General features: G+C 34.8%; 2 protein-coding genes across 3 annotated transcripts; one reads left to right on the forward strand and one right to left on the reverse strand.

The window, feature by feature from the left end:
* Positions 1-392: 392 nt before the first annotated feature.
* Positions 393-3,049, forward strand: Rab14 (RAS oncogene family member Rab14). The gene is made up of 4 exons (XM_088038035.1): positions 393-560; positions 786-898; positions 944-1,307; positions 2,120-3,049. Exons 2-4 carry the CDS (start codon positions 793-795, stop codon positions 2,295-2,297), a joined length of 648 nt encoding a protein of 215 aa, XP_087894161.1. The 5' UTR covers positions 393-560; positions 786-792; the 3' UTR covers positions 2,298-3,049.
* Positions 3,050-8,284: 5,235 nt separating this feature from the next.
* Positions 8,285-14,145, reverse strand: slf (C-type lectin domain-containing protein slf). 2 transcript variants are annotated; one of them, XM_088038034.1, is made up of 4 exons: positions 14,085-14,145; positions 11,248-11,380; positions 9,573-9,752; positions 8,285-8,811 (listed from the first exon to the last, which is right to left on the reverse strand). In XM_088038034.1, exons 2-4 carry the CDS (start codon positions 11,378-11,380, stop codon positions 8,429-8,431), a joined length of 696 nt encoding a protein of 231 aa, XP_087894160.1. In that variant the 5' UTR covers positions 14,085-14,145; the 3' UTR covers positions 8,285-8,428. The 2 variants fall into 2 exon arrangements, with proteins under 2 accessions (XP_087894160.1, XP_087894159.1); XM_088038033.1 differs by having other exon boundaries at positions 14,025-14,133.
* Positions 14,146-18,931: the final 4,786 nt, after the last annotated feature.

Here is an 18,931-nt window from a genome sequence, read left to right on the forward strand (position 1 = left end):
AATAATTAAAATTTAACACGTAATTCTGATTTAGCGGCATTTGACTCGAGTTCGCCTTCAAAATTAATACAATAAAAAGTGACACTGCGACGCCACTGGTTACCTGCGTTTGTCATAAATAAACAGCATCCCGAAATCCGGACAGAATTAAGGCAGTTCCCGCGGGAATGAGCGAATACAGGACTCTTTCGACGAATTAATTACTAATTACACAATTTTGAAATGAAATTTTGAATGTGTCAAAACTCTGTGACCACTTCCGGTGTCTTTCCTCGCGAATTTGTGGGCAAATTGGGTGCTGCAAGGCAACGTCACAGCAAGAGTGGTGTGAATAAAATTGTATTTCGTCAGTGAAATCTGTTTGGGCTCTTTTATTTCCGGAAAAACTCAGTTTTAATTGTTGAATGAGCACGGACAGCTCTTTGACTAATTTCGTCGGGCTAAACATGGCTGCCGCGTTTTCGTAATTTTGACATCGTGACGGGTCAAGTAATTTCAAATAATTTTATAATTTCTTCAAACAGTTTGTTATCCTTTCTTTGTAATCTCATATAAACCAGGTGAGTCTCGAAACAACTGAAATAATTAAGTGACATCATCACCGAAACCCGCAATCGGAAGTTTCGCCCAATTATCACTTTTCATGCAGACAAGCAGGATTAGTCATTAATTGCAGCGAGTTATTATTATTTGGTGTTATTGCAGTTTAACGTATTTACGTTTCCGCATCGTTTCTCTATCGTCTTTTCCACGTTTCTTTGTTTGACAATTGTTGTTGTTTACAGCGGAACAATGTCAGCTGGGCCCTACAACTACTCCTACATTTTCAAATACATAATAATCGGTGACATGGGGGTAGGGAAATCCTGCCTCCTGCACCAATTCACGGAGAAAAAATGTAAGTTTTTTGTGTGAAATCTCAAAGGTTGAGTTGTTTTTCCAGTCATGGCTGATTGCCCCCATACAATTGGAGTTGAATTCGGCACTCGTATCATTGAAGTGTCGGGACAGAAAATCAAACTGCAGATTTGGGACACTGCGGGACAGGAGAGGTTCAGGGCGGTCACGAGGTCCTATTATAGGGGGGCTGCTGGGGCGCTTATGGTCTATGATATTACTCGGCGTTCGACATACAACCATTTAAGCAGCTGGTTGACTGATACGAGGAACTTGACGAATCCTAGTACAGTAATTTTTCTTATTGGGAATAAATGTGATTTAGAGGGACAGAGAGATGTTACTTATGAAGAAGCCAGCAAGTTCGCCGAGGAAAACGGGCTGATGTTCGTGGAAGCCAGCGCCAAAACGTAAGAATTCAGTGACTTTTTTGGGGTCTAGGAGGCCGGGCAAGGTTTTCATGTTGGTAGCCCTGTTTTCTTAACATGGCCAAGTTGATTTATAGCAGTTGTGGTTGGAAGTTGGGGGAATTTGCGTACATCTGGTTTCACTTTCAAAAACAATTCGAGTTTTAATTGCTAGATAAAAATGTCGTTAAATTCGCCCACATTTCTTATAATTTATGGTGAACATTGACGGCCGTTAATTTTTAGTTCATTAATATTTTTCATAACTCACATTTTGTCACATTTATAATACAGAAAATTTGTTTTTTTGGCTCACTGTGTTCACAATTTGCAATGTTGTGTTATTTTTTAAATTGGGTATTATGTGAACTTTGATAGCGTGTTACCATTATCCATTGTTTGTCGCGATAAGTCAGTAAAAATATAAATAAGTTGTACCGATAACACTGATATAACACAGCAGTAAATTTGACCGACATTTCATCGGTGCTACATTTTGAGGGAATTTTGTCAATTTTGCCAGTCAATCTAAGCCTACTTTGATACAATTAAGTAGACATGATTCGAGTAGGCCCAATTTCGCTTGAAATTAAAAAAGAAACAATTTCTATTCATTTGCAGCGAACGGTAGAGAACCGAATCACTGTTTACAGTCTTACCAACCCTCGAAGTAAAATTCCTTGTCATTTTCCCAGATTTCCCAAGTGTTGGCAATATTGCAAGACTAACTGGTTACATTTGGTTGGTTTTGGGAATTTTGGCAGTTAATCTAAGCCTACTTTGATGTTGAGAGTGAACGAAGTGTTTTGTTTCAGCGGTGATAACGTCGAAGAAGCATTCCTTGAAACGGCCAAGAAAATCTACCAAAGCATTCAAGATGGCCGCCTAGATCTGAACGCGGCGGAGTCTGGGGTACAACACAAGCCTTCACAGCCAGGTCGTAACAATCTCAGCAACGACCAACAAGCAAATAAAGATAATTGCGCCTGCTAGTTATTTTACCCCAATCGGGTATCATATTCAAAACGTTTTAAAATTTGTCAAATTTTAGGAGTAATTTTATTTTTAATACTTTTGTGAAGGTCTCACTACACTATATAGTCCAAAATAATTTATTATTCATAAAATAATAATTATTGAGATTATTTAAGTTAATAAAAAGCACACATAAAAAGGATATGAAAAATGATGAAGTTTCAAATGAATGTAGCTTTAGTGTTTTGTTTTGTCATTCAGTCCACAGTTATCAACACAGTTTTGTTCAAATTACGATAAGAATTAAGAAGCGAAAAGTTTATTGTGGGAATTAGGTCACTTAGTCAGGCACGGTTATGTAATAAAGAACAGAAGTGTTGTTAAAAAGTAGATTAAAAACAAAAGATGTATTTCTAAGCAGTGTTGTCAACATTATGAACGAAGTTCTAAAAAAAGTTTGATTCCGCTCCCTAGTTGTATACAGCATAGGTCTTTGTTTCATAATAGCAAATAACTTTCATTTTTATACTCTCTCCTGGGGGAAAAGTCGAGTTATGGCTTAAACTTTATTTCAATAATTGAAATGTTTGCTTCATCTCAATATTTTTAACGTTAAGTGAAGATTCCAAATTGTTGCAACGTTATTTTTTAGTGATGTATCTTTGTATGTGATGTATTTATTGAAACATATATGAAAAAATAATATAGATATAAGTTGATGCATTTTGTATTATTTTAATGTTAATAATACAGTTTTCTCTTATGTTTTATGTGATTTGTTGTCAAGCTTGCGTCCCCAAAATGATTTTTGATACTTTTTTTAATACATATAAGTTCAGTTATCTGCACGTATTTATTTTGTGAAATTGCACCCGGCGCATCCACCAAATTTTTCGATTTATTTTTAACTGTCATTTCCTTATTGTTATTAAAATTATTCACTTGTTTGATGATTCTATATCCTAGAACTAGTAAATTTTATTTATTCTAGGAGATTCGTTGTTAGATTTTCCGAGAGTCGAAAGTTTGAGTTTTTCGGAAAAAACTTTCATGACCAAAACAATCAAATTTCTGTGGTCGATATGTCGCTTATTTTTGGAATAAGCTTGCGTTGTTATTCATCATTTTACGTAGAATTTTCCGCAGATTCTAAATCTGGAATTTAAATTCAGATCCGACAACAAATAACTGAGTTATGGCCGATCAAAATTTCGGAAAGTTGATTTTCATTTTTTCTCATTTTTCGTACTTTTTAAAGTTAATTATCTCGGAAACTATTTGAGATATTGAGATGCGGTTTGCGCCATTCTTTTTCTCAACTCATTTTACGTTAGAAAATGTTCTCAAAAGTCCAAAATTCGATAGTCGATTTTCCGCGAAAAAAAAATTCCGACTCAAACGATGAAAATTTTTCATTTTTTTTATTTTTAGCCATAACTCGTAAACTATTTGTCCGATAGATCTCAAATTTGGCCAGTAGATAGAATTTGAGCTCCTCTTTCGACTGATGTATAATTCAATGCTATTAAACGTCGTTTTTATTTTGAAAACATTGATTGAAAATCACCCTAAAATGACGTTTTCAAAACAGTTTTTGGCCAATGACTCGTTTATTTATTAAGCAAACTCAAGAAATTTGGGTCTCATTTTACGCAGAATTTCACGCTGAATCCAGAAACATAATAATTTTTTAATATTTGTCAAGAAATAACCGAGTTATGGCCGTTTGAAATGTAGGGTTGTCGCCAGAGGGCCAAATTTTTGAAAGTTCAAAACAATTCCTGCTCGATATCTTGGAAACTATTTCAGATATTGAGATGCGGTTTGCGGCATCGTTTTTCTCGCAATTTTTTACATAAGAAATAGTTCTTTGATTTTTCGACAGTCGAAATTTGCAATTTTTCGCAAAAATTCATGACAAAAACTATGGCAAATTTATGATATCGATATCTCGCTTGTTTTTTAGAGTAAACTTAAGTTATTGTACATCAGTGTACGCAGAATTTTCCGCAGATTCTAAATCTGGAATTTAAATTCAGATCCGACAACAAATAACTGAGTTATGGCCGATCAAAATTTCGGAAAGTTGATTTTCATTTTTTCTCATTTTTCGTACTTTTTAAAGTTAATTATCTCGGAAACTATTTGAGATATTGAGATGCGGTTTGCGCCATTCTTTTTCTCAACTCATTTTACGTTAGAAAATGTTCTCAAAAGTCCAAAATTCGATAGTCGATTTTTCGCGAAAAAAAATTCCGACTCAAACGATGAAAATTTTTCATTTTTTTTATTTTTAGCCATAACTCGTAAACTATTTGTCCGATAGATCTCAAATTTGGCCAGTAGATAGAATTTGAGCTCCTCTTTCGACTGATGTATAATTCAATGCTATTAAACGTCGTTTTTATTTTGAAAACATTGATTGAAAATCACCCTAAAATGACGTTTTCAAAACAGTTTTTGGCCAATGACTCGTTTATTTATTAAGCAAACTCAAGAAATTTGGGTCTCATTTTACGCAGAATTTCACGCTGAATCCAGAAACATAATAATTTTTTAATATTTGTCAAGAAATAACCGAGTTATGGCCGTTTGAAATGTAGGGTTGTCGCCAGAGGGCCAAATTTTTGAAAGTTCAAAACAATTCCTGCTCGATATCTTGGAAACTATTTCAGATATTGAGATGCGGTTTGCGGCATCGTTTTTCTCGCAATTTTTTACATAAGAAATAGTTCTTTGATTTTTCGACAGTCGAAATTTGCAATTTTTCGCAAAAATTCATGACAAAAACTATGGCAAATTTATGATATCGATATCTCGCTTGTTTTTTAGAGTAAACTTAAGTTATTGTACATCAGTGTACGCAGAATTTTCCGCAGATTCTAAATCTGGAATTTAAATTCAAATCCGACAACAAATAACTGAGTTATGGCCGATCAAAATTTCGGAAAGTTGATTTTCATTTTTTCTCATTTTTCGTACTTTTTAAAGTTAATTATCTCGGAAACTATTTGAGATATTGAGATGCGGTTTGCGCCATTCTTTTTCTCAACTCATTTTACGTTAGAAAATGTTCTCAAAAGTCCAAAATTCGATAGTCGATTTTCCGCGAAAAAAAATTACGACTCAAACGATGAAAATTTTTCATTTTTTTTTATTTTTAGCCATAACTCGTAAACTATTTGTCCGATAGATCTCAAATTTGGCCAGTAGATAGAATTTGAGCTCCTCTTTCGACTGATGTATAATTCAATGCTATTAAACGTCGTTTTTATTTTGAAAACATTGATTGAAAATCACCCTAAAATGACGTTTTCAAAACAGTTTTTGGCCAATGACTCGTTTATTTATTAAGCAAACTCAAGAAATTTGGGTCTCATTTTACGCAGAATTTCACGCTGAATCCAGAAACATAATAATTTTTTAATATTTGTCAAGAAATAACCGAGTTATGGCCGTTTGAAATGTAGGGTTGTCGCCAGAGGGCCAAATTTTTGAAAGTTCAAAACAATTCCTGCTCGATATCTTGGAAACTATTTCAGATATTGAGATGCGGTTTGCGGCATCGTTTTTCTCGCAATTTTTTACATAAGAAATAGTTCTTTGATTTTTCGACAGTCGAAATTTGCAATTTTTCGCAAAAATTCATGACAAAAACTATGGCAAATTTATGATATCGATATCTCGCTTGTTTTTTAGAGTAAACTTAAGTTATTGTACATCAGTGTACGCAGAATTTTCCGCAGATTCTAAATCTGGAATTTAAATTCAAATCCGACAACAAATAACTGAGTTATGGCCGATCAAAATTTCGGAAAGTTGATTTTCATTTTTTCTCATTTTTCGTACTTTTTAAAGTTAATTATCTCGGAAACTATTTGAGATATTGAGATGCGGTTTGCGCCATTCTTTTTCTCAACTCATTTTACGTTAGAAAATGTTCTCAAAAGTCCAAAATTCGATAGTCGATTTTCCGCGAAAAAAAATTACGACTCAAACGATGAAAATTTTTCATTTTTTTTTATTTTTAGCCATAACTCGTAAACTATTTGTCCGATAGATCTCAAATTTGGCCAGTAGATAGAATTTGAGCTCCTCTTTCGACTGATGTATAATTCAATGCTATTAAACGTCGTTTTTATTTTGAAAACATTGATTGAAAATCACCCTAAAATGACGTTTTCAAAACAGTTTTTGGCCAATGACTCGTTTATTTATTAAGCAAACTCAAGAAATTTGGGTCTCATTTTACGCAGAATTTCACGCTGAATCCAGAAACATAATAATTTTTTAATATTTGTCAAGAAATAACCGAGTTATGGCCGTTTGAAATGTAGGGTTGTCGCCAGAGGGCCAAATTTTTGAAAGTTCAAAACAATTCCTGCTCGATATCTTGGAAACTATTTCAGATATTGAGATGCGGTTTGCGGCATCGTTTTTCTCGCAATTTTTTACATAAGAAATAGTTCTTTGATTTTTCGACAGTCTAAATTTGCAATTTTTCGCAAAAATTCATGACAAAAACTATGGCAAATTTATGATATCGAATCTCGCTTATTTTTTAGAGTAAACTTAAGTTATTGTATGTACATCAGTGTACGCAGAATTTTCCGCAGATTCTAAATCTGGGATTTAAATTCAGATCCGACGATAAATAACTGAGTTATGTCCGATCAAAATTTCGGAAAGTTGATTTTCATTTTTTCTCATTTTTCGTAATTTTTAAAGTTAAATATCTCGGAAACTATTTGAGATATGAAGATGCGGTTTACGCCATTCTTTTTCTCAGCTCATTTTACGTTATAAAATGTTCTCAAAGGCCCAAAATTCGATAATCGATTTTTTGCGAAAAAAAAATTGCGACTCAAACGATGAAAATTTTTCATTTTTTTTATTTTTGGCCATAACTCGTAACTTATTTGTCCGATAGATCTCAAATTTGACCAGTAGATAGATTTCGAGCTCCTCTTTCGACTGATGTATAATTCAAAGCTATTAAACGTCATTTTCATTTTGAAATCATTGATGGAAAATCACCCTTAAATGACGTTTTCAAAACAGTTTTTGGCCAATGACTCGTTTATTTATTAAGCAAAGTCAACAAATTTATGTCTCATTTTACGCAGAATGTCACGCTGAATCCAAAAACATAAGAATTTTTGAATTTTCGTCAACAACTAACTGAGTTATGGCCGTTTGAATCTTTGGGTTCTCGCCAGAGGGCTAAATTTTAGAAGGTTCAAAACAATCCGTGCTCAATATTTTGGAAACTATTAGAAATATTGGGAAACTGTTTGCGCCATCGTTTTTCTCGCGATTTTTTACATAAAAATAGTTCTTAGTTTTTATGTTGTTATAGCATTATTTGGGTCTTAAATAGCTTCTTTTTTTATTAGAGACAACAATAGTTGGATACAAACTACTGTAGAAATTCATAATTCTATCAATTTTCGTTTTAGAGCAATAAAATTTGCGGAAGTTACTACTTTTGAACTACTTATTAACTACACCAAATTCCAAAATTATAGAGCTAAAAACACAGATTTTGGAATTTTTTTATTTTTAAGACGAGCGAAAAATGATCAGTCTTGTGCGTAAACCTTCTTCGATCGATTTTTCGCTTCTTTTTAAAGCAAACTTGCGTTATTAGGACTCATTTTACGCAGAATTTTGCGCACATTCCAAATCAGGGCTCAAAAGTAAGATAACTTAATTAACTTAAAGTTAGATAACTTAATTTCGGTAGATTTTTTCTTAGTGATGTGCCGCTTTCTTTAAATAACGAACAAACATAAAAGGATGCGAGTCGATGAGTAAACATAATTATTACGTAGACTTGACCTTAATTAAAGCAATGAAAGTCTGGTATTAGTACTCTTATATAAATTGATTTCGATGGCTCTATTAACATTTTAATACCTCGCTCCTCATATTTACATATTGTCTATAAATCTGTGGTAATTGATCCAACGAAATGGAAACCCAAGGTTAAATAACACCAATAATTAATCGTAACTTAATTTTATTAGGTACTTGAAAGATCCGCTACATTACAGTACTTGAACAGAGTATATAAAAATTAAATAAATACGAAATTTTCACCTATCTATACATCCTCAAATTACCCTAAACTGCTCCACCCTCTCAATTTACAACCGAATCCCGCGGTTCGTGGACGCCACGTAATTCAACAACTCTTCGGAATCCTCACACACCACCGGCTTCTCGTGGTAACAAGCGACGTCGTGCCAAGCGATACCATCATTGTACACGTTATTCAAGATAGAAAGACACGACTCGCTGGTACCATTAATATCAAATTCGGCGTTATCAGGTTGACGTTGCTTCTTGTGCCCAGTGGAGGACCAGGGGTTGTAGCCCCAGCCGTTGGGGACTTGGGTGGTTGGCGCCATCTTCTCGCGGTTGGCGGACCAGAACCATCCGTAGACGTTCTTGGGCTCCAAGTCGGAGCGGTTTTCGCAACCTTTGAAGTCGCACAGCCTTCCAGATGTCCAGATGTATGGTACGTCATCTGAAGAAATAGACAAATCGTGACATTTGACGCGGTTTCGTCAGCCATTATTGCGTTGCTTAATGATGCAGTTTGATGCAATGGTATTAAAAATGAATATTGGCGAAATGCGGAGCCGATTGGGGACATAAACTTCAAGCGGATCGAGACGGATTTTTTCCTACCAGATTCACCGGTTTACAAAGAAGCAATTTTAGAAATCCGCAGGATTTAACAGAGATAAGTTAGGTACCTGTAATGGGGACATGCCAATTTTGGTAAATAGATGGCTCCACAAGTAATTGACAGTTTTTATAGTCAGAATTTTATAACTTTGGTTTAACTCCGCCTACCTTTTGGGCCAATTGAATTTTAGCTAAAAGTCTGATTTACTCTGCAACATTTTGATAGTTCGTTGATATTTGCGAGACATTAGATGACGAAACACGATCAAAATCGATGAAGGTTTCACGATTAATTGAATTCCCACAAAACTGCAAATCTTCTTGACATATGTGACACTGGAGTTGTCAATTTTTTGCAAACCTGCTTAATTTAGGAACCTTGATGTTGAGTAAAGGAGGCTAGGCTAGGCTTCCTTGATTCGACAAATTCAAATCGTCATTTGTCCATGTGGGCGGGGTTAAACCAAAGTTACAAAATTCCGACTATAGTTAGAAAAATCGCAAAAACAACAAGTTTGTGGCATTTCTGCTGAACGACCAATCACAGATCCGCATTTTAAATTTGCCGCCTCCAAAAATCTAACAAAATATACTCACTTTGTTGGATTAGTCTGAAAATCATATTATTCTCCTCCTGGGTCTCCAGTGATACCAAGTCCATGCAGTATTCCCTGCAAATGTTCCTGCCATCTAGCCAGTCGACTTTCCTATTGGCCAACTCGGGCACATGACCGGTGAAGAAGTAATTGTGTCCACGGAAAAAGAACTGTTTCGGTCCTAAAAAACATTATAATGACAGTCACGCCAACTTTGCTTAATTTACAATTCATTAAAATGAAAGCGGCAATTATTCAGGTTAATTTCGACAAAAAAGTGAAGAAAGTTGGTGATTTTTTTCAACTTTAGATGCGTTGCAACACTTTTTATAATCTCAATGTCGTTTGAAATTTGAATAATTGTGATGATTTAGGAAGAATTCATAAAACAAAACAAACCCTACGGTTAATCAGGTTTGCACGTCAATTTCGACCAAAAAAAAAGGAAGAAACTGGTGTTTTTTTACTGGGATCCCAAAGTTACATGTGGGTTTCGCGTGTAGGTGACACTTTTTCCAACCTCAATGTCAGTTAAAATTGAGATAATTGTGATTATTTGGGATAATTCCGTAAAATAAAACAAAGTCTACATACGCTTGGTCAGGTTTGTACGTCACCGCTTCCAATGTGACGACTAGCAGTGCCACCAACCACCACGTTTAACCAATAACTTCGTCAAAAAGTGAGAAAAATTGGTGATTTTTGACAGGGATACCAACTTTAACCGTGGGTTTTGCGTGTTGGCGACACTTTTTATAACCTCAGTGTTGTTTTGTAATTATTTGAGATGATAATTTCGTAAATCAAAACAGACTCTACGCTTGGTCAGGTTTGCACGTCACTGCTGCCAATGTCACGACCGACAGTGCTACCAACCACCACAAATAACTAAGCGTCATAATTAATACATGACTGCTCATTCGTCATTGTAAAATCAACATCCTGTTGGATATTTTTCGTACTTGGTTGTTCGATAATCTAATTACTCCTTGTTTGACTCGCTAAAATGTCAATGATGCAACTTTTCCTTACGCAACGGTAACAACAATAAAAAAATAAAAACCCGAATAAGTCATTGCACTTCGTTTATTTCTCATATTCATATCTTGATGGCAGTCATGTCGACATTGTTTTAAATAACATGACTATTCAATTAGTCGCGAAGACCTGTTATGGCGAAATCGTCATTATGCAGTTGTTTGCTCAAAAAAATATAAAAATCTTTGTATTCATTAATGTTGGTTTTATTATCGGCGATGCGAATGGGAAATGTGCATGTTTGGTAATACAAGGATGTTCGGAATGAATTTAATGTTTTACAGTTGGCAGAGTTCGATCTCACGAGGAAATTTATGAATGTGCGCGTTACTTTGTTGGGAAATGGGGGAATTTCAGGGCTTTGAGTTGGCAGTTATTTACCCAAAATTTTCTAGTAAATCACTGGACAGTACTGCCAACATTAGTGAAAAGTTGGAAATCCATTGTTGCTTATAAAACATCTCACGGAACACCACTGTTTTTGCAATGCAAAATAGCTACCAACATGACATATAGAGTCAAGAGTAAATAAACTTTTCACTTTTGACGAAACGTCCCTAACTAGGTGACATTAGTCACCGCCACGTAATTATGTTGGCTGCAGTGAGCGTGAATAAGGAAGTTGAAAACCCACTTACTGTTGGCACATTTCTGTGGATTGGGCAAGGACAAGAAGCGTCCCGGCCGGTTCGAAACGGGCCTTATTTGGTTGATGGCAGGGGTGGCAACTGCAGCCGCGCAGGCAGCCAAAATCACTATGGCCAATCTCATCTGAAAAAAAAAACTAATGATGGTATTTTAACTAAACAAAAGCACGTCTTTGGTCTTCACGATCGCGAAGAATTCGTAGAAGTTCAGTGGGTCGAAAAAGGTCACGCGAATCTTCGTACACACATGAATGAGTTGCATTTTCGAGATTTCTCTTCGTGTGGTGTTTAAATCAAACGCGCACTTGCTCAATTCCTCCGCGAAACAGTGTCAAGATGAGGGAGGAGAAAGTGGAAGGATAAACAACAAAGAAATTCGAACGGACACACCTCTGTTACCCAATCTTCATTATTAGAGTTGGGTTTTTCACACCGAATCGATAATAGTGCTTTTAACTTTCGGAATGGCCCAAAAACAACCTGTTTTGCTGCAGTGGCAGCTTCCTTTGGTGTTCGAAGACTTGTTCTTTAGGCGTGGAATGTGGAGGAGCTTTGTTTGGACTGGAAGAAAGGGAAAGTTGGTAGCTGGTTTCAAGTGAAGAAATGGGACAGTTTCGACATCGTTTAGCGCCATTTAGTTGGTGGCAATGGATGCACTTTTCTTTGATTGATTTGCACTTGACCGAATTTGTAGCGCACTTTTTCTATTAGTACTGAATAATCAGTACCAACTTAAAAATTGAATGTTATTGGCAAGCGTTTAGCAGAAGGCAAGAGTTTGGTATTCGCATGTTGGTAGCTCCGTTGTCCATCGACATTTGCATATCAATATAAGTTTAACCTCAAGCTGTCAATAGAGCTACCAACCTAATACAAATTATCAAGTAAAAAGCAGACTAGAAAATTTAAAAACTTTAGCGGGGCTGCCAATTTAAACCTCGATGTTGGAATCGTGGAGATTTTAAGATGACAAGGTTGGCATCATTGTCCTCCAGAATTTGACATTTTACAATTGCAACTTCTGTGTTTAGAATCCACATCGTCGATATGGCAACGTTTGCAACAGGAACGAATTACACAACGAAAATTTGGTTGAATTTCAGGTTGCAAGTGATCATTTTGACAGTTATTTCTGTATTTAAGGTTAGAATCCTAATTTTGGAAACTTTACAATGACAAGATTGGCATTATTGCTCTCTCACAATTTGACATTTGACAGTTTTGATATCGTAAAAGTGATATTCTCTCAGATGCAACTGCTGTTTAAAAACGGAAACAAACACACCGCCTTTGCAACAGTTGTAACAGGACGATTTACACGATGAAAATTTTCGAATTTCCGAAGAAATGAGGGAAAATTAGTAAGAAATAATGGGAAATCGGAGGAAATCACTAGGAAATCAGGGGAGAAACAAATGAAATCATTGGGAAATCAAAGGAAATTGGAGGAAATCACTTGGATTTAGGAGAAATTGGATAAAACTACTCGAAAATCAGGAGAAATTGGTGAAAATCACTAGGAAATCAGGGAAAATTTCTAGGAAATCAAAGGAAAACATAGGAAATTGGTGGAAATCCCAAGGAAATTATTAGAAAATCAGAGGAAATTGCAAGGAAATCAGTCGAAATTGAAGGGAATTACTGGGAAATCAGGGGAAATTGTTACGAAATCAGGGAAAATCACTAAGAAATAATGGGAAATCAAGGGAAATTAAGAGAAATTACTAGGAAATCAGGGTAAATTGAAGGAAATCGTGGAAAATCGGAGAAAGAGAAAATTACGAGATAACTAGGGAAAATCACTAGGAAATCAGAGTTGCAACAGGATGATTTACACGGTGAAAATCATCGAATTTGTGACCTTGAGTGGACATTTGCAACCAAACTAAGTCGAAACTCGGAATGGTTGTGACACATTCATCTAAATTCCAGATCGATAGAGTCATCGTTGAAAAAGTCAACATTTCGTTAATTGCTCTAAATGGAGCACGTTCCGCAAGAACTGACCAACCTTAATTGATGCGCAGCGAAAAAATGACAGTCGATGAGTAGAGATCTGAAAACTTCTCTTAACCTTTGAGTGAATAAATAAGTGGCGCTTAACATTACCACATTAGCATTTGCAAGAAGTTAAGAATAGCGCTTGAGCGGTATTGTGGCTGGGAACATGTTCTTACATAATTATTATTTAATATTTTTACAGCTTGTGTAATATTGGAAAAAAGAGAAGTCTCAATTTCTTGCCTCTTGACCCCCATGATGCTGTTACAATGACATGAATAACGGAATTTCATTCATAAATTGCGTTTTTCTCGATACAATTTTAGTTTAGTGTAGGTCAGTTTAGAGAAACCGTAATTTTCTTCCGATCGTGCTGTGCGGTGATGCGGTTTTTCTAACAGTTGTGGAGATGTGTTAATCATCGAAGAAAAACATAATTAGTTCCGTGACCGTGCCGAGTTATTTTTAAAATAGGAATTTTGTGCGATGACCTTAAGACTAGCCTTCGCATTATGCGGACGGGATGGGTAATCAGGCAAAAAACTGCAGAAGAAAAGAGGATGTAAGAGTTGAAAAAAGTAAATTTTTACCCTTTAACTAGCGCGAAATTGTAATTTTTCTAGAATCTTGAAAACGGCCGCAATTAGTGCAAAAATGACTTCGTGCTTCCCGGCCGACTCTAATGACAAATTTTGCTTTTTTTAATACCCAAAATAAGTCGCATTTGATCCTCTTTTTTCGGTTTTGATGGCAAAATTCCGACTCACCTTTCTTAATCCAACTAGCACGTAACGAAATTAACACCCACACATACACACAACTCTTACCTTTAGTTAGTAAACACGAAATCTCACGCGAATAAGTGAGAGTCTCATTTATATGTCTTCGCGAGTTTTTAAATGTAGTCATGGTGGGATTTCTCTCGTTATCCCCATATGAAACAGAAATTTTTTCAACTCTTCATTCGCTGACGCAAGGTGTTGCTGATTGCTGATGAACTGATGACCAACGTGCGAGTATTTTCTGTTGTTAATGTCATTGTTTTCTTGCTTTGATTGTTGCAAGTGATTAGAGTTTTTATGCACACAGTTTTGTTTGCTATTATACGGGGTTTCGACATGGAAATAAAAGAATTTTTGCGTTTTACTACAGGGAATTTCTTCTATAACGAGATGGGAAAAAATTTTTGGTTTCTAGTTTATACTGCTAATTAGAAAGGTGGTAATGTCACTACAGATTTGGTTTTTGCTTTATAATGTGCTCTGCTTCGTAATTTACATTGGACACGAAATTTAACTCGTTAACAATTTGGTTAGTTCATAAAAGTGTTCAAAAACGATATTCAAAAGAAAAAAACAAATGAAATTATTGGAAAATTAAAGAAAATTAGAGGAAATCACTCATAGATCAGGAGAAATTGGATGAAATCACTCGAAAATTAAAAGAAATTGGTGAAAATCACTAGGAAATAAGAGGAAATTTTTGGGCAAGAAGAAATTACAAAAAAAAACAGAAATCAAAGGAAATCGAAAGAACACTATCAGAAATAAGGAGAAATAAGGAAATTAGAGGAAATTACAAGGAAATTAAAGGAAATTCTTGAGAAATCAGAAGACATTTAAAAAAAATCAGAAATCGGGGGAAATCGAAGGAACTCTTCGGAAATCAGGAGAAATCATTGCGAAATCAAAGAAAATTATGGAAAATCGGTGGGAATTACTACGAATTCAGGGAAAATTACTAAGAAATATTGAAAAATTAGGGGATATCGGAAGAAATCACTAGGAAAACATTGGGGAATCAAAGGAATTCAGGAGAAATTGGAGGAGTTCACTCGGAAATTAGGAGAAATTGGTGAAAATCACTAGGCAATCAGGGGAAATTACTAGAAAATCAAAGGAAATTGTGGAAAATCGGAAAAAGAGAAAATAAAATCACTAGAAAATTACCAGAAAATTAGGGAAAATCCCTAGGAAATTAGGGGAAATTACTAGGAAATTCTTGGGAAATCAGAAGGAATTACAAATCAGGGAAAATTAAAGGAACTCATTCGAAAATCAGGAGAATTCATTGGTACATTAAAGAAAATTACGGGAAATTGGATGAAATTATTAGGAAAATTGAAATTATTTGACCTCATTTGGAAATTAGAAAAAATTAGGAAAGTGTACCTAAAACGAACCTCATCAGATCGCAAAAATGCATTTTATTGAGAATTTTCCTCCGCAATCGTAGAAAAAGTATATTCCGCAACTCGAGGGTAAGGCGACGTGTACATTACGTTATATACCATTTCTTACTTGAATAATTGCATCTTTTTTTTCTCGTGCCAATTTGTTTTGTAAATTTGATTTCGAAACGGATTTTTCCTCTCGTTGTGGCTTCTACTTGCTTAATTTCCGCCAATTTTCGCCATCATTAGTGCAAAATTAGCCAATAAACAAAAATAAACCTCCAGGTAATAATTTAGGGTAAAATAAGTGATTCCAATGATTTATTACTTAATCCCAATAGAAAATTCGTGCACTATAAATCCCTCATCCGCTGCGGGTGTCAGTTGCAGCACTGCATTTACCATCTTTCTGTAATTACAAGCAAGATGGTCACGACTATTGGCCTTTGGAAGGCCGCTCCATGCTAAGTTCGCCATATTACCGAATGACCCACTTCTTCAGGACGTAACTTGCGCAACAGCCACGAAGATGCACCACGTTGGAATTGTGTGCTTCACGCTTTGATGTCGCTCGTTAAATGTTCATTATATTTACTTTCAATTACTGAGCGCTTTATTAGGAGGAAATTATCATTTTCTGATAAAAATTCAACGCGCGTTGCAACACGTTCGTTGTGTCTTTCGGGCCACGGCCAAGCGAAAACACATTCAGGATGTGTTATTTGTAGCAACGTGAGATTTCTAAATGACACGAAACGATTGTGATACGACAAAGGAAAATGTGTTGACTCACTTTTTCTTTCAAATTTCAAGATCGTCGCCCGGAGAGGATAAAGAAAGGTTTTTTGGGTTCGGAGATGATTTGTTGGGCGGAGGTTAATGTCGGGGTTTATAATTTATCGGTAATTAAAAACATTCCTGATACGAAAATAGCTCAAAACTTGTATAATTATTTCGTCCAAAGTCGTAGAATTTATAATGAAATTCTAATTTTTTGGTCCGACCTTCATACGGTTTTGGTTGTCTTTTCACAGGCGGGGGTCAAGTTTTTGTTTTATAACGTTGGTACCTAATTATTTAGGTCTTTTAAATAGCTTCCTTTTTATTAGAGACAACAATAGTTGGATTCTACAAACTACTGTAGAAATTCCTAATTTTCCTACCAATTTATATTCTAGAGCAATAAAATTTGCGGAGATTACTACCTTTGAACTACTTATCAACTCCACCAAATTTCAAAATTATAGAGCTGAAAACACAGATTTTAGAATTTTCTCTTTTCAAGACGATCGAAAAGTCTATATTTACCAATAAATTTCCTAATTCTGTCAATTTGCATTCTACAGCAATAAAAATTACGGAGATTACTGCTTTTAAACTACTTATCAACTGCACCGAATTTCAAAATTGTAGAGCTAAAAACACAGATTTTGGAATTTTTCAAAATTGTAGAGCTAAAAACACAGATTTTGGAATTTTTTCAAAACGAAACATCTTCAACACTTACCAATAAAATTCCTGATTCTGTCAATTTTCATTCTACACCAATGAAATTTACGGACTTTTGAACTACTTATTAATTGTATCAAATTTCAAAATTTTAGAGCAAAAGACACAAATTTCAGAAATTTTTATTATGATTATTTTGATTATATGATTATTTTTAATTCTGTCAATTTTTGTTCTATTTTTATGAAAATTGTGCAAATTACTACTTTTGATCTACTTAATAACTGCACTGAATTACAATAGTACCTATAGAGTTAAAAACACAGATTTTGGATTTTTTTATTTTTAAAACGAGCGAAAAATAATGACTCGTTTGCGTAAACCTTCGGTAGATTTCTCGCTTCTTTTTGAAGCAAACTTGCGGTATTAGGACTCATTTTACGCAGAATTTCGCGCAGATTCCGGGCTCAAAATGGACGTATGGCAACATATAACTGAATTTTTAGTTTCAAAATTTTTAGTTTCAAAATTTTTATTGCTCGATATCTTTGAAATTACAACAGATAGAAAGAAACGATTTTTGCCATCGTTTCTTTCGCGATTTTTTTACTAAGAATTCGTTTTTCTAAAATTAAAACTTTGAGATTCTTCAGTCTTCCATGGTCGAATTCTCTCTTTTAAATTGCTAATGCTTATAAAATCTAACTGGTTTTATATTTGAATTTTTATTACAAACAAACTTAATTAACCAAATAATTAATTAGCAAAACATCGCGTGTCCCTAAAGCTAAACAACTTTTCCTGATATCCCAAACCTGTCGAGATAAATAATAACATGTTTATCAATAATTTACAATAATTTATTATGATAGATTAATAGCCGATCAAGTTCAATGCAAAACCATCTCTCTGTTTATAATCGTGCTAAAGTGTGGTAATTACCACGTTATGAATAAAAAAGAATAAGAAGTGTAAATAAAACTTCAAACACCGCTAATTAAAAAAATTACATTCGTGACGATCTTCACCCAAAATCAGTACTAATTTAGAATCCTTGAATTCTAATCGTTACCAGACAAGACGTGTCTTCCTTTAAAAATTTCAGTAATAATTATTACGAGCTGTAATTAGAATCAAAGGCGGAACTGCATCACTTCTATTAATATTATGACGAAGACTTGTATTAAAAACTATCAAAGTACATTAACCATGAAACTGTTACCTTGACAACCAACAAACAAACGTTATTTGACATAATTATCTTGAGTGATAATTCGACTGAAATTCTGACGAGCTCGGGAATCCTCAGAAGTCGCCACTAACTGCAAAAGGATTCGAAGAATTGTTTAAGCAGACATTTTTATTATCGCTTATTAGCATTGGAATAGTAATGAGGTGTTATTACTTGCAAAGAGATGTTCGGATTAGAAAGGAGGATTTTTGCCGGATTGTAATTTGAAATTCAAAAGCGAAACAAATTCGAAATTGTCGATTTAACGATTTTGTAATTCAGGCCGTCAGGCCAATGACGTTTCAGTCACGTCCTCGGCGAATTTTGTGTTGGCTAGCCTGTACAAGAGACACCGGAATATGTAAATGCGGCAAATTAAATAAATTTTCATATAAGTAGTTGCGACATTGTTTCTAAAAAATAATAACCTTAAAATTATAGAAATTGCAAATACCACTTGACATTTTGTGCAACACTTAAATATTTTAATGAACAATAATTGTGATATTAGTGGTGGGAAAAGCGCCCCTTTTCGCAGGAATTTTATTATTTTATCGTTTAATATTATTTACTTTTTATTACATAATTGTTACATGTTTATATTTAATAGATTCAGAGATGAGCGATGATGTCATAAGCGTGCGTGACGCCGGAGCACGTGATTTAACGCACCTGTTGATTATGTCTTCAATATCCTTGTTACGGATGGCATGGTTGAGGTCAAAAAATGAAAAAAACGGAAAATTATAGTTTGATGTTGATGGGTCTGACGTGGTTTTTTGAGAATCGCGTCATAGAGATGGAGTTTGGCGAATTAAGGA

The sequence above is a fragment of the Gnatocerus cornutus genome, chromosome 5 (assembly GCF_029298725.1).
Source record: "Gnatocerus cornutus isolate USDA-ARS CGAHR chromosome 5, icGnaCorn1.1, whole genome shotgun sequence".
In the NCBI taxonomy this organism is placed as follows: Eukaryota; Metazoa; Arthropoda; class Insecta; order Coleoptera; family Tenebrionidae; genus Gnatocerus; species Gnatocerus cornutus.

What these genes read in the sequence shown, in the direction of transcription:
- Rab14 (XM_088038035.1), top strand. Translation starts at nt 793, where the DNA reads ATGTCAGCTGGGCCCTACAACTACTCCTACATTTTCAAATACATAATA. An exon ending in CCAATTCACGGAGAAAAAAT is followed by an intron (nt 899 to 943) that starts GTAAGTTTTTTG and finishes TTGTTTTTCCAG; the next exon opens with TCATGGCTGATTGCCCCCAT. An exon ending in GTGGAAGCCAGCGCCAAAAC is followed by an intron (nt 1,308 to 2,119) that starts GTAAGAATTCAG and finishes GTTTTGTTTCAG; the next exon opens with CGGTGATAACGTCGAAGAAG.
- slf (XM_088038034.1), bottom strand. Translation starts at nt 11,380, where the DNA reads ATGAGATTGGCCATAGTGATTTTGGCTGCCTGCGCGGCTGCAGTTGCC. An exon ending in TCCACAGAAATGTGCCAACA is followed by an intron (nt 9,753 to 11,247) that starts GTAAGTGGGTTT and finishes AATGTTTTTTAG; the next exon opens with GACCGAAACAGTTCTTTTTC. An exon ending in TTTCAGACTAATCCAACAAA is followed by an intron (nt 8,812 to 9,572) that starts GTGAGTATATTT and finishes CTATTTCTTCAG; the next exon opens with ATGACGTACCATACATCTGG.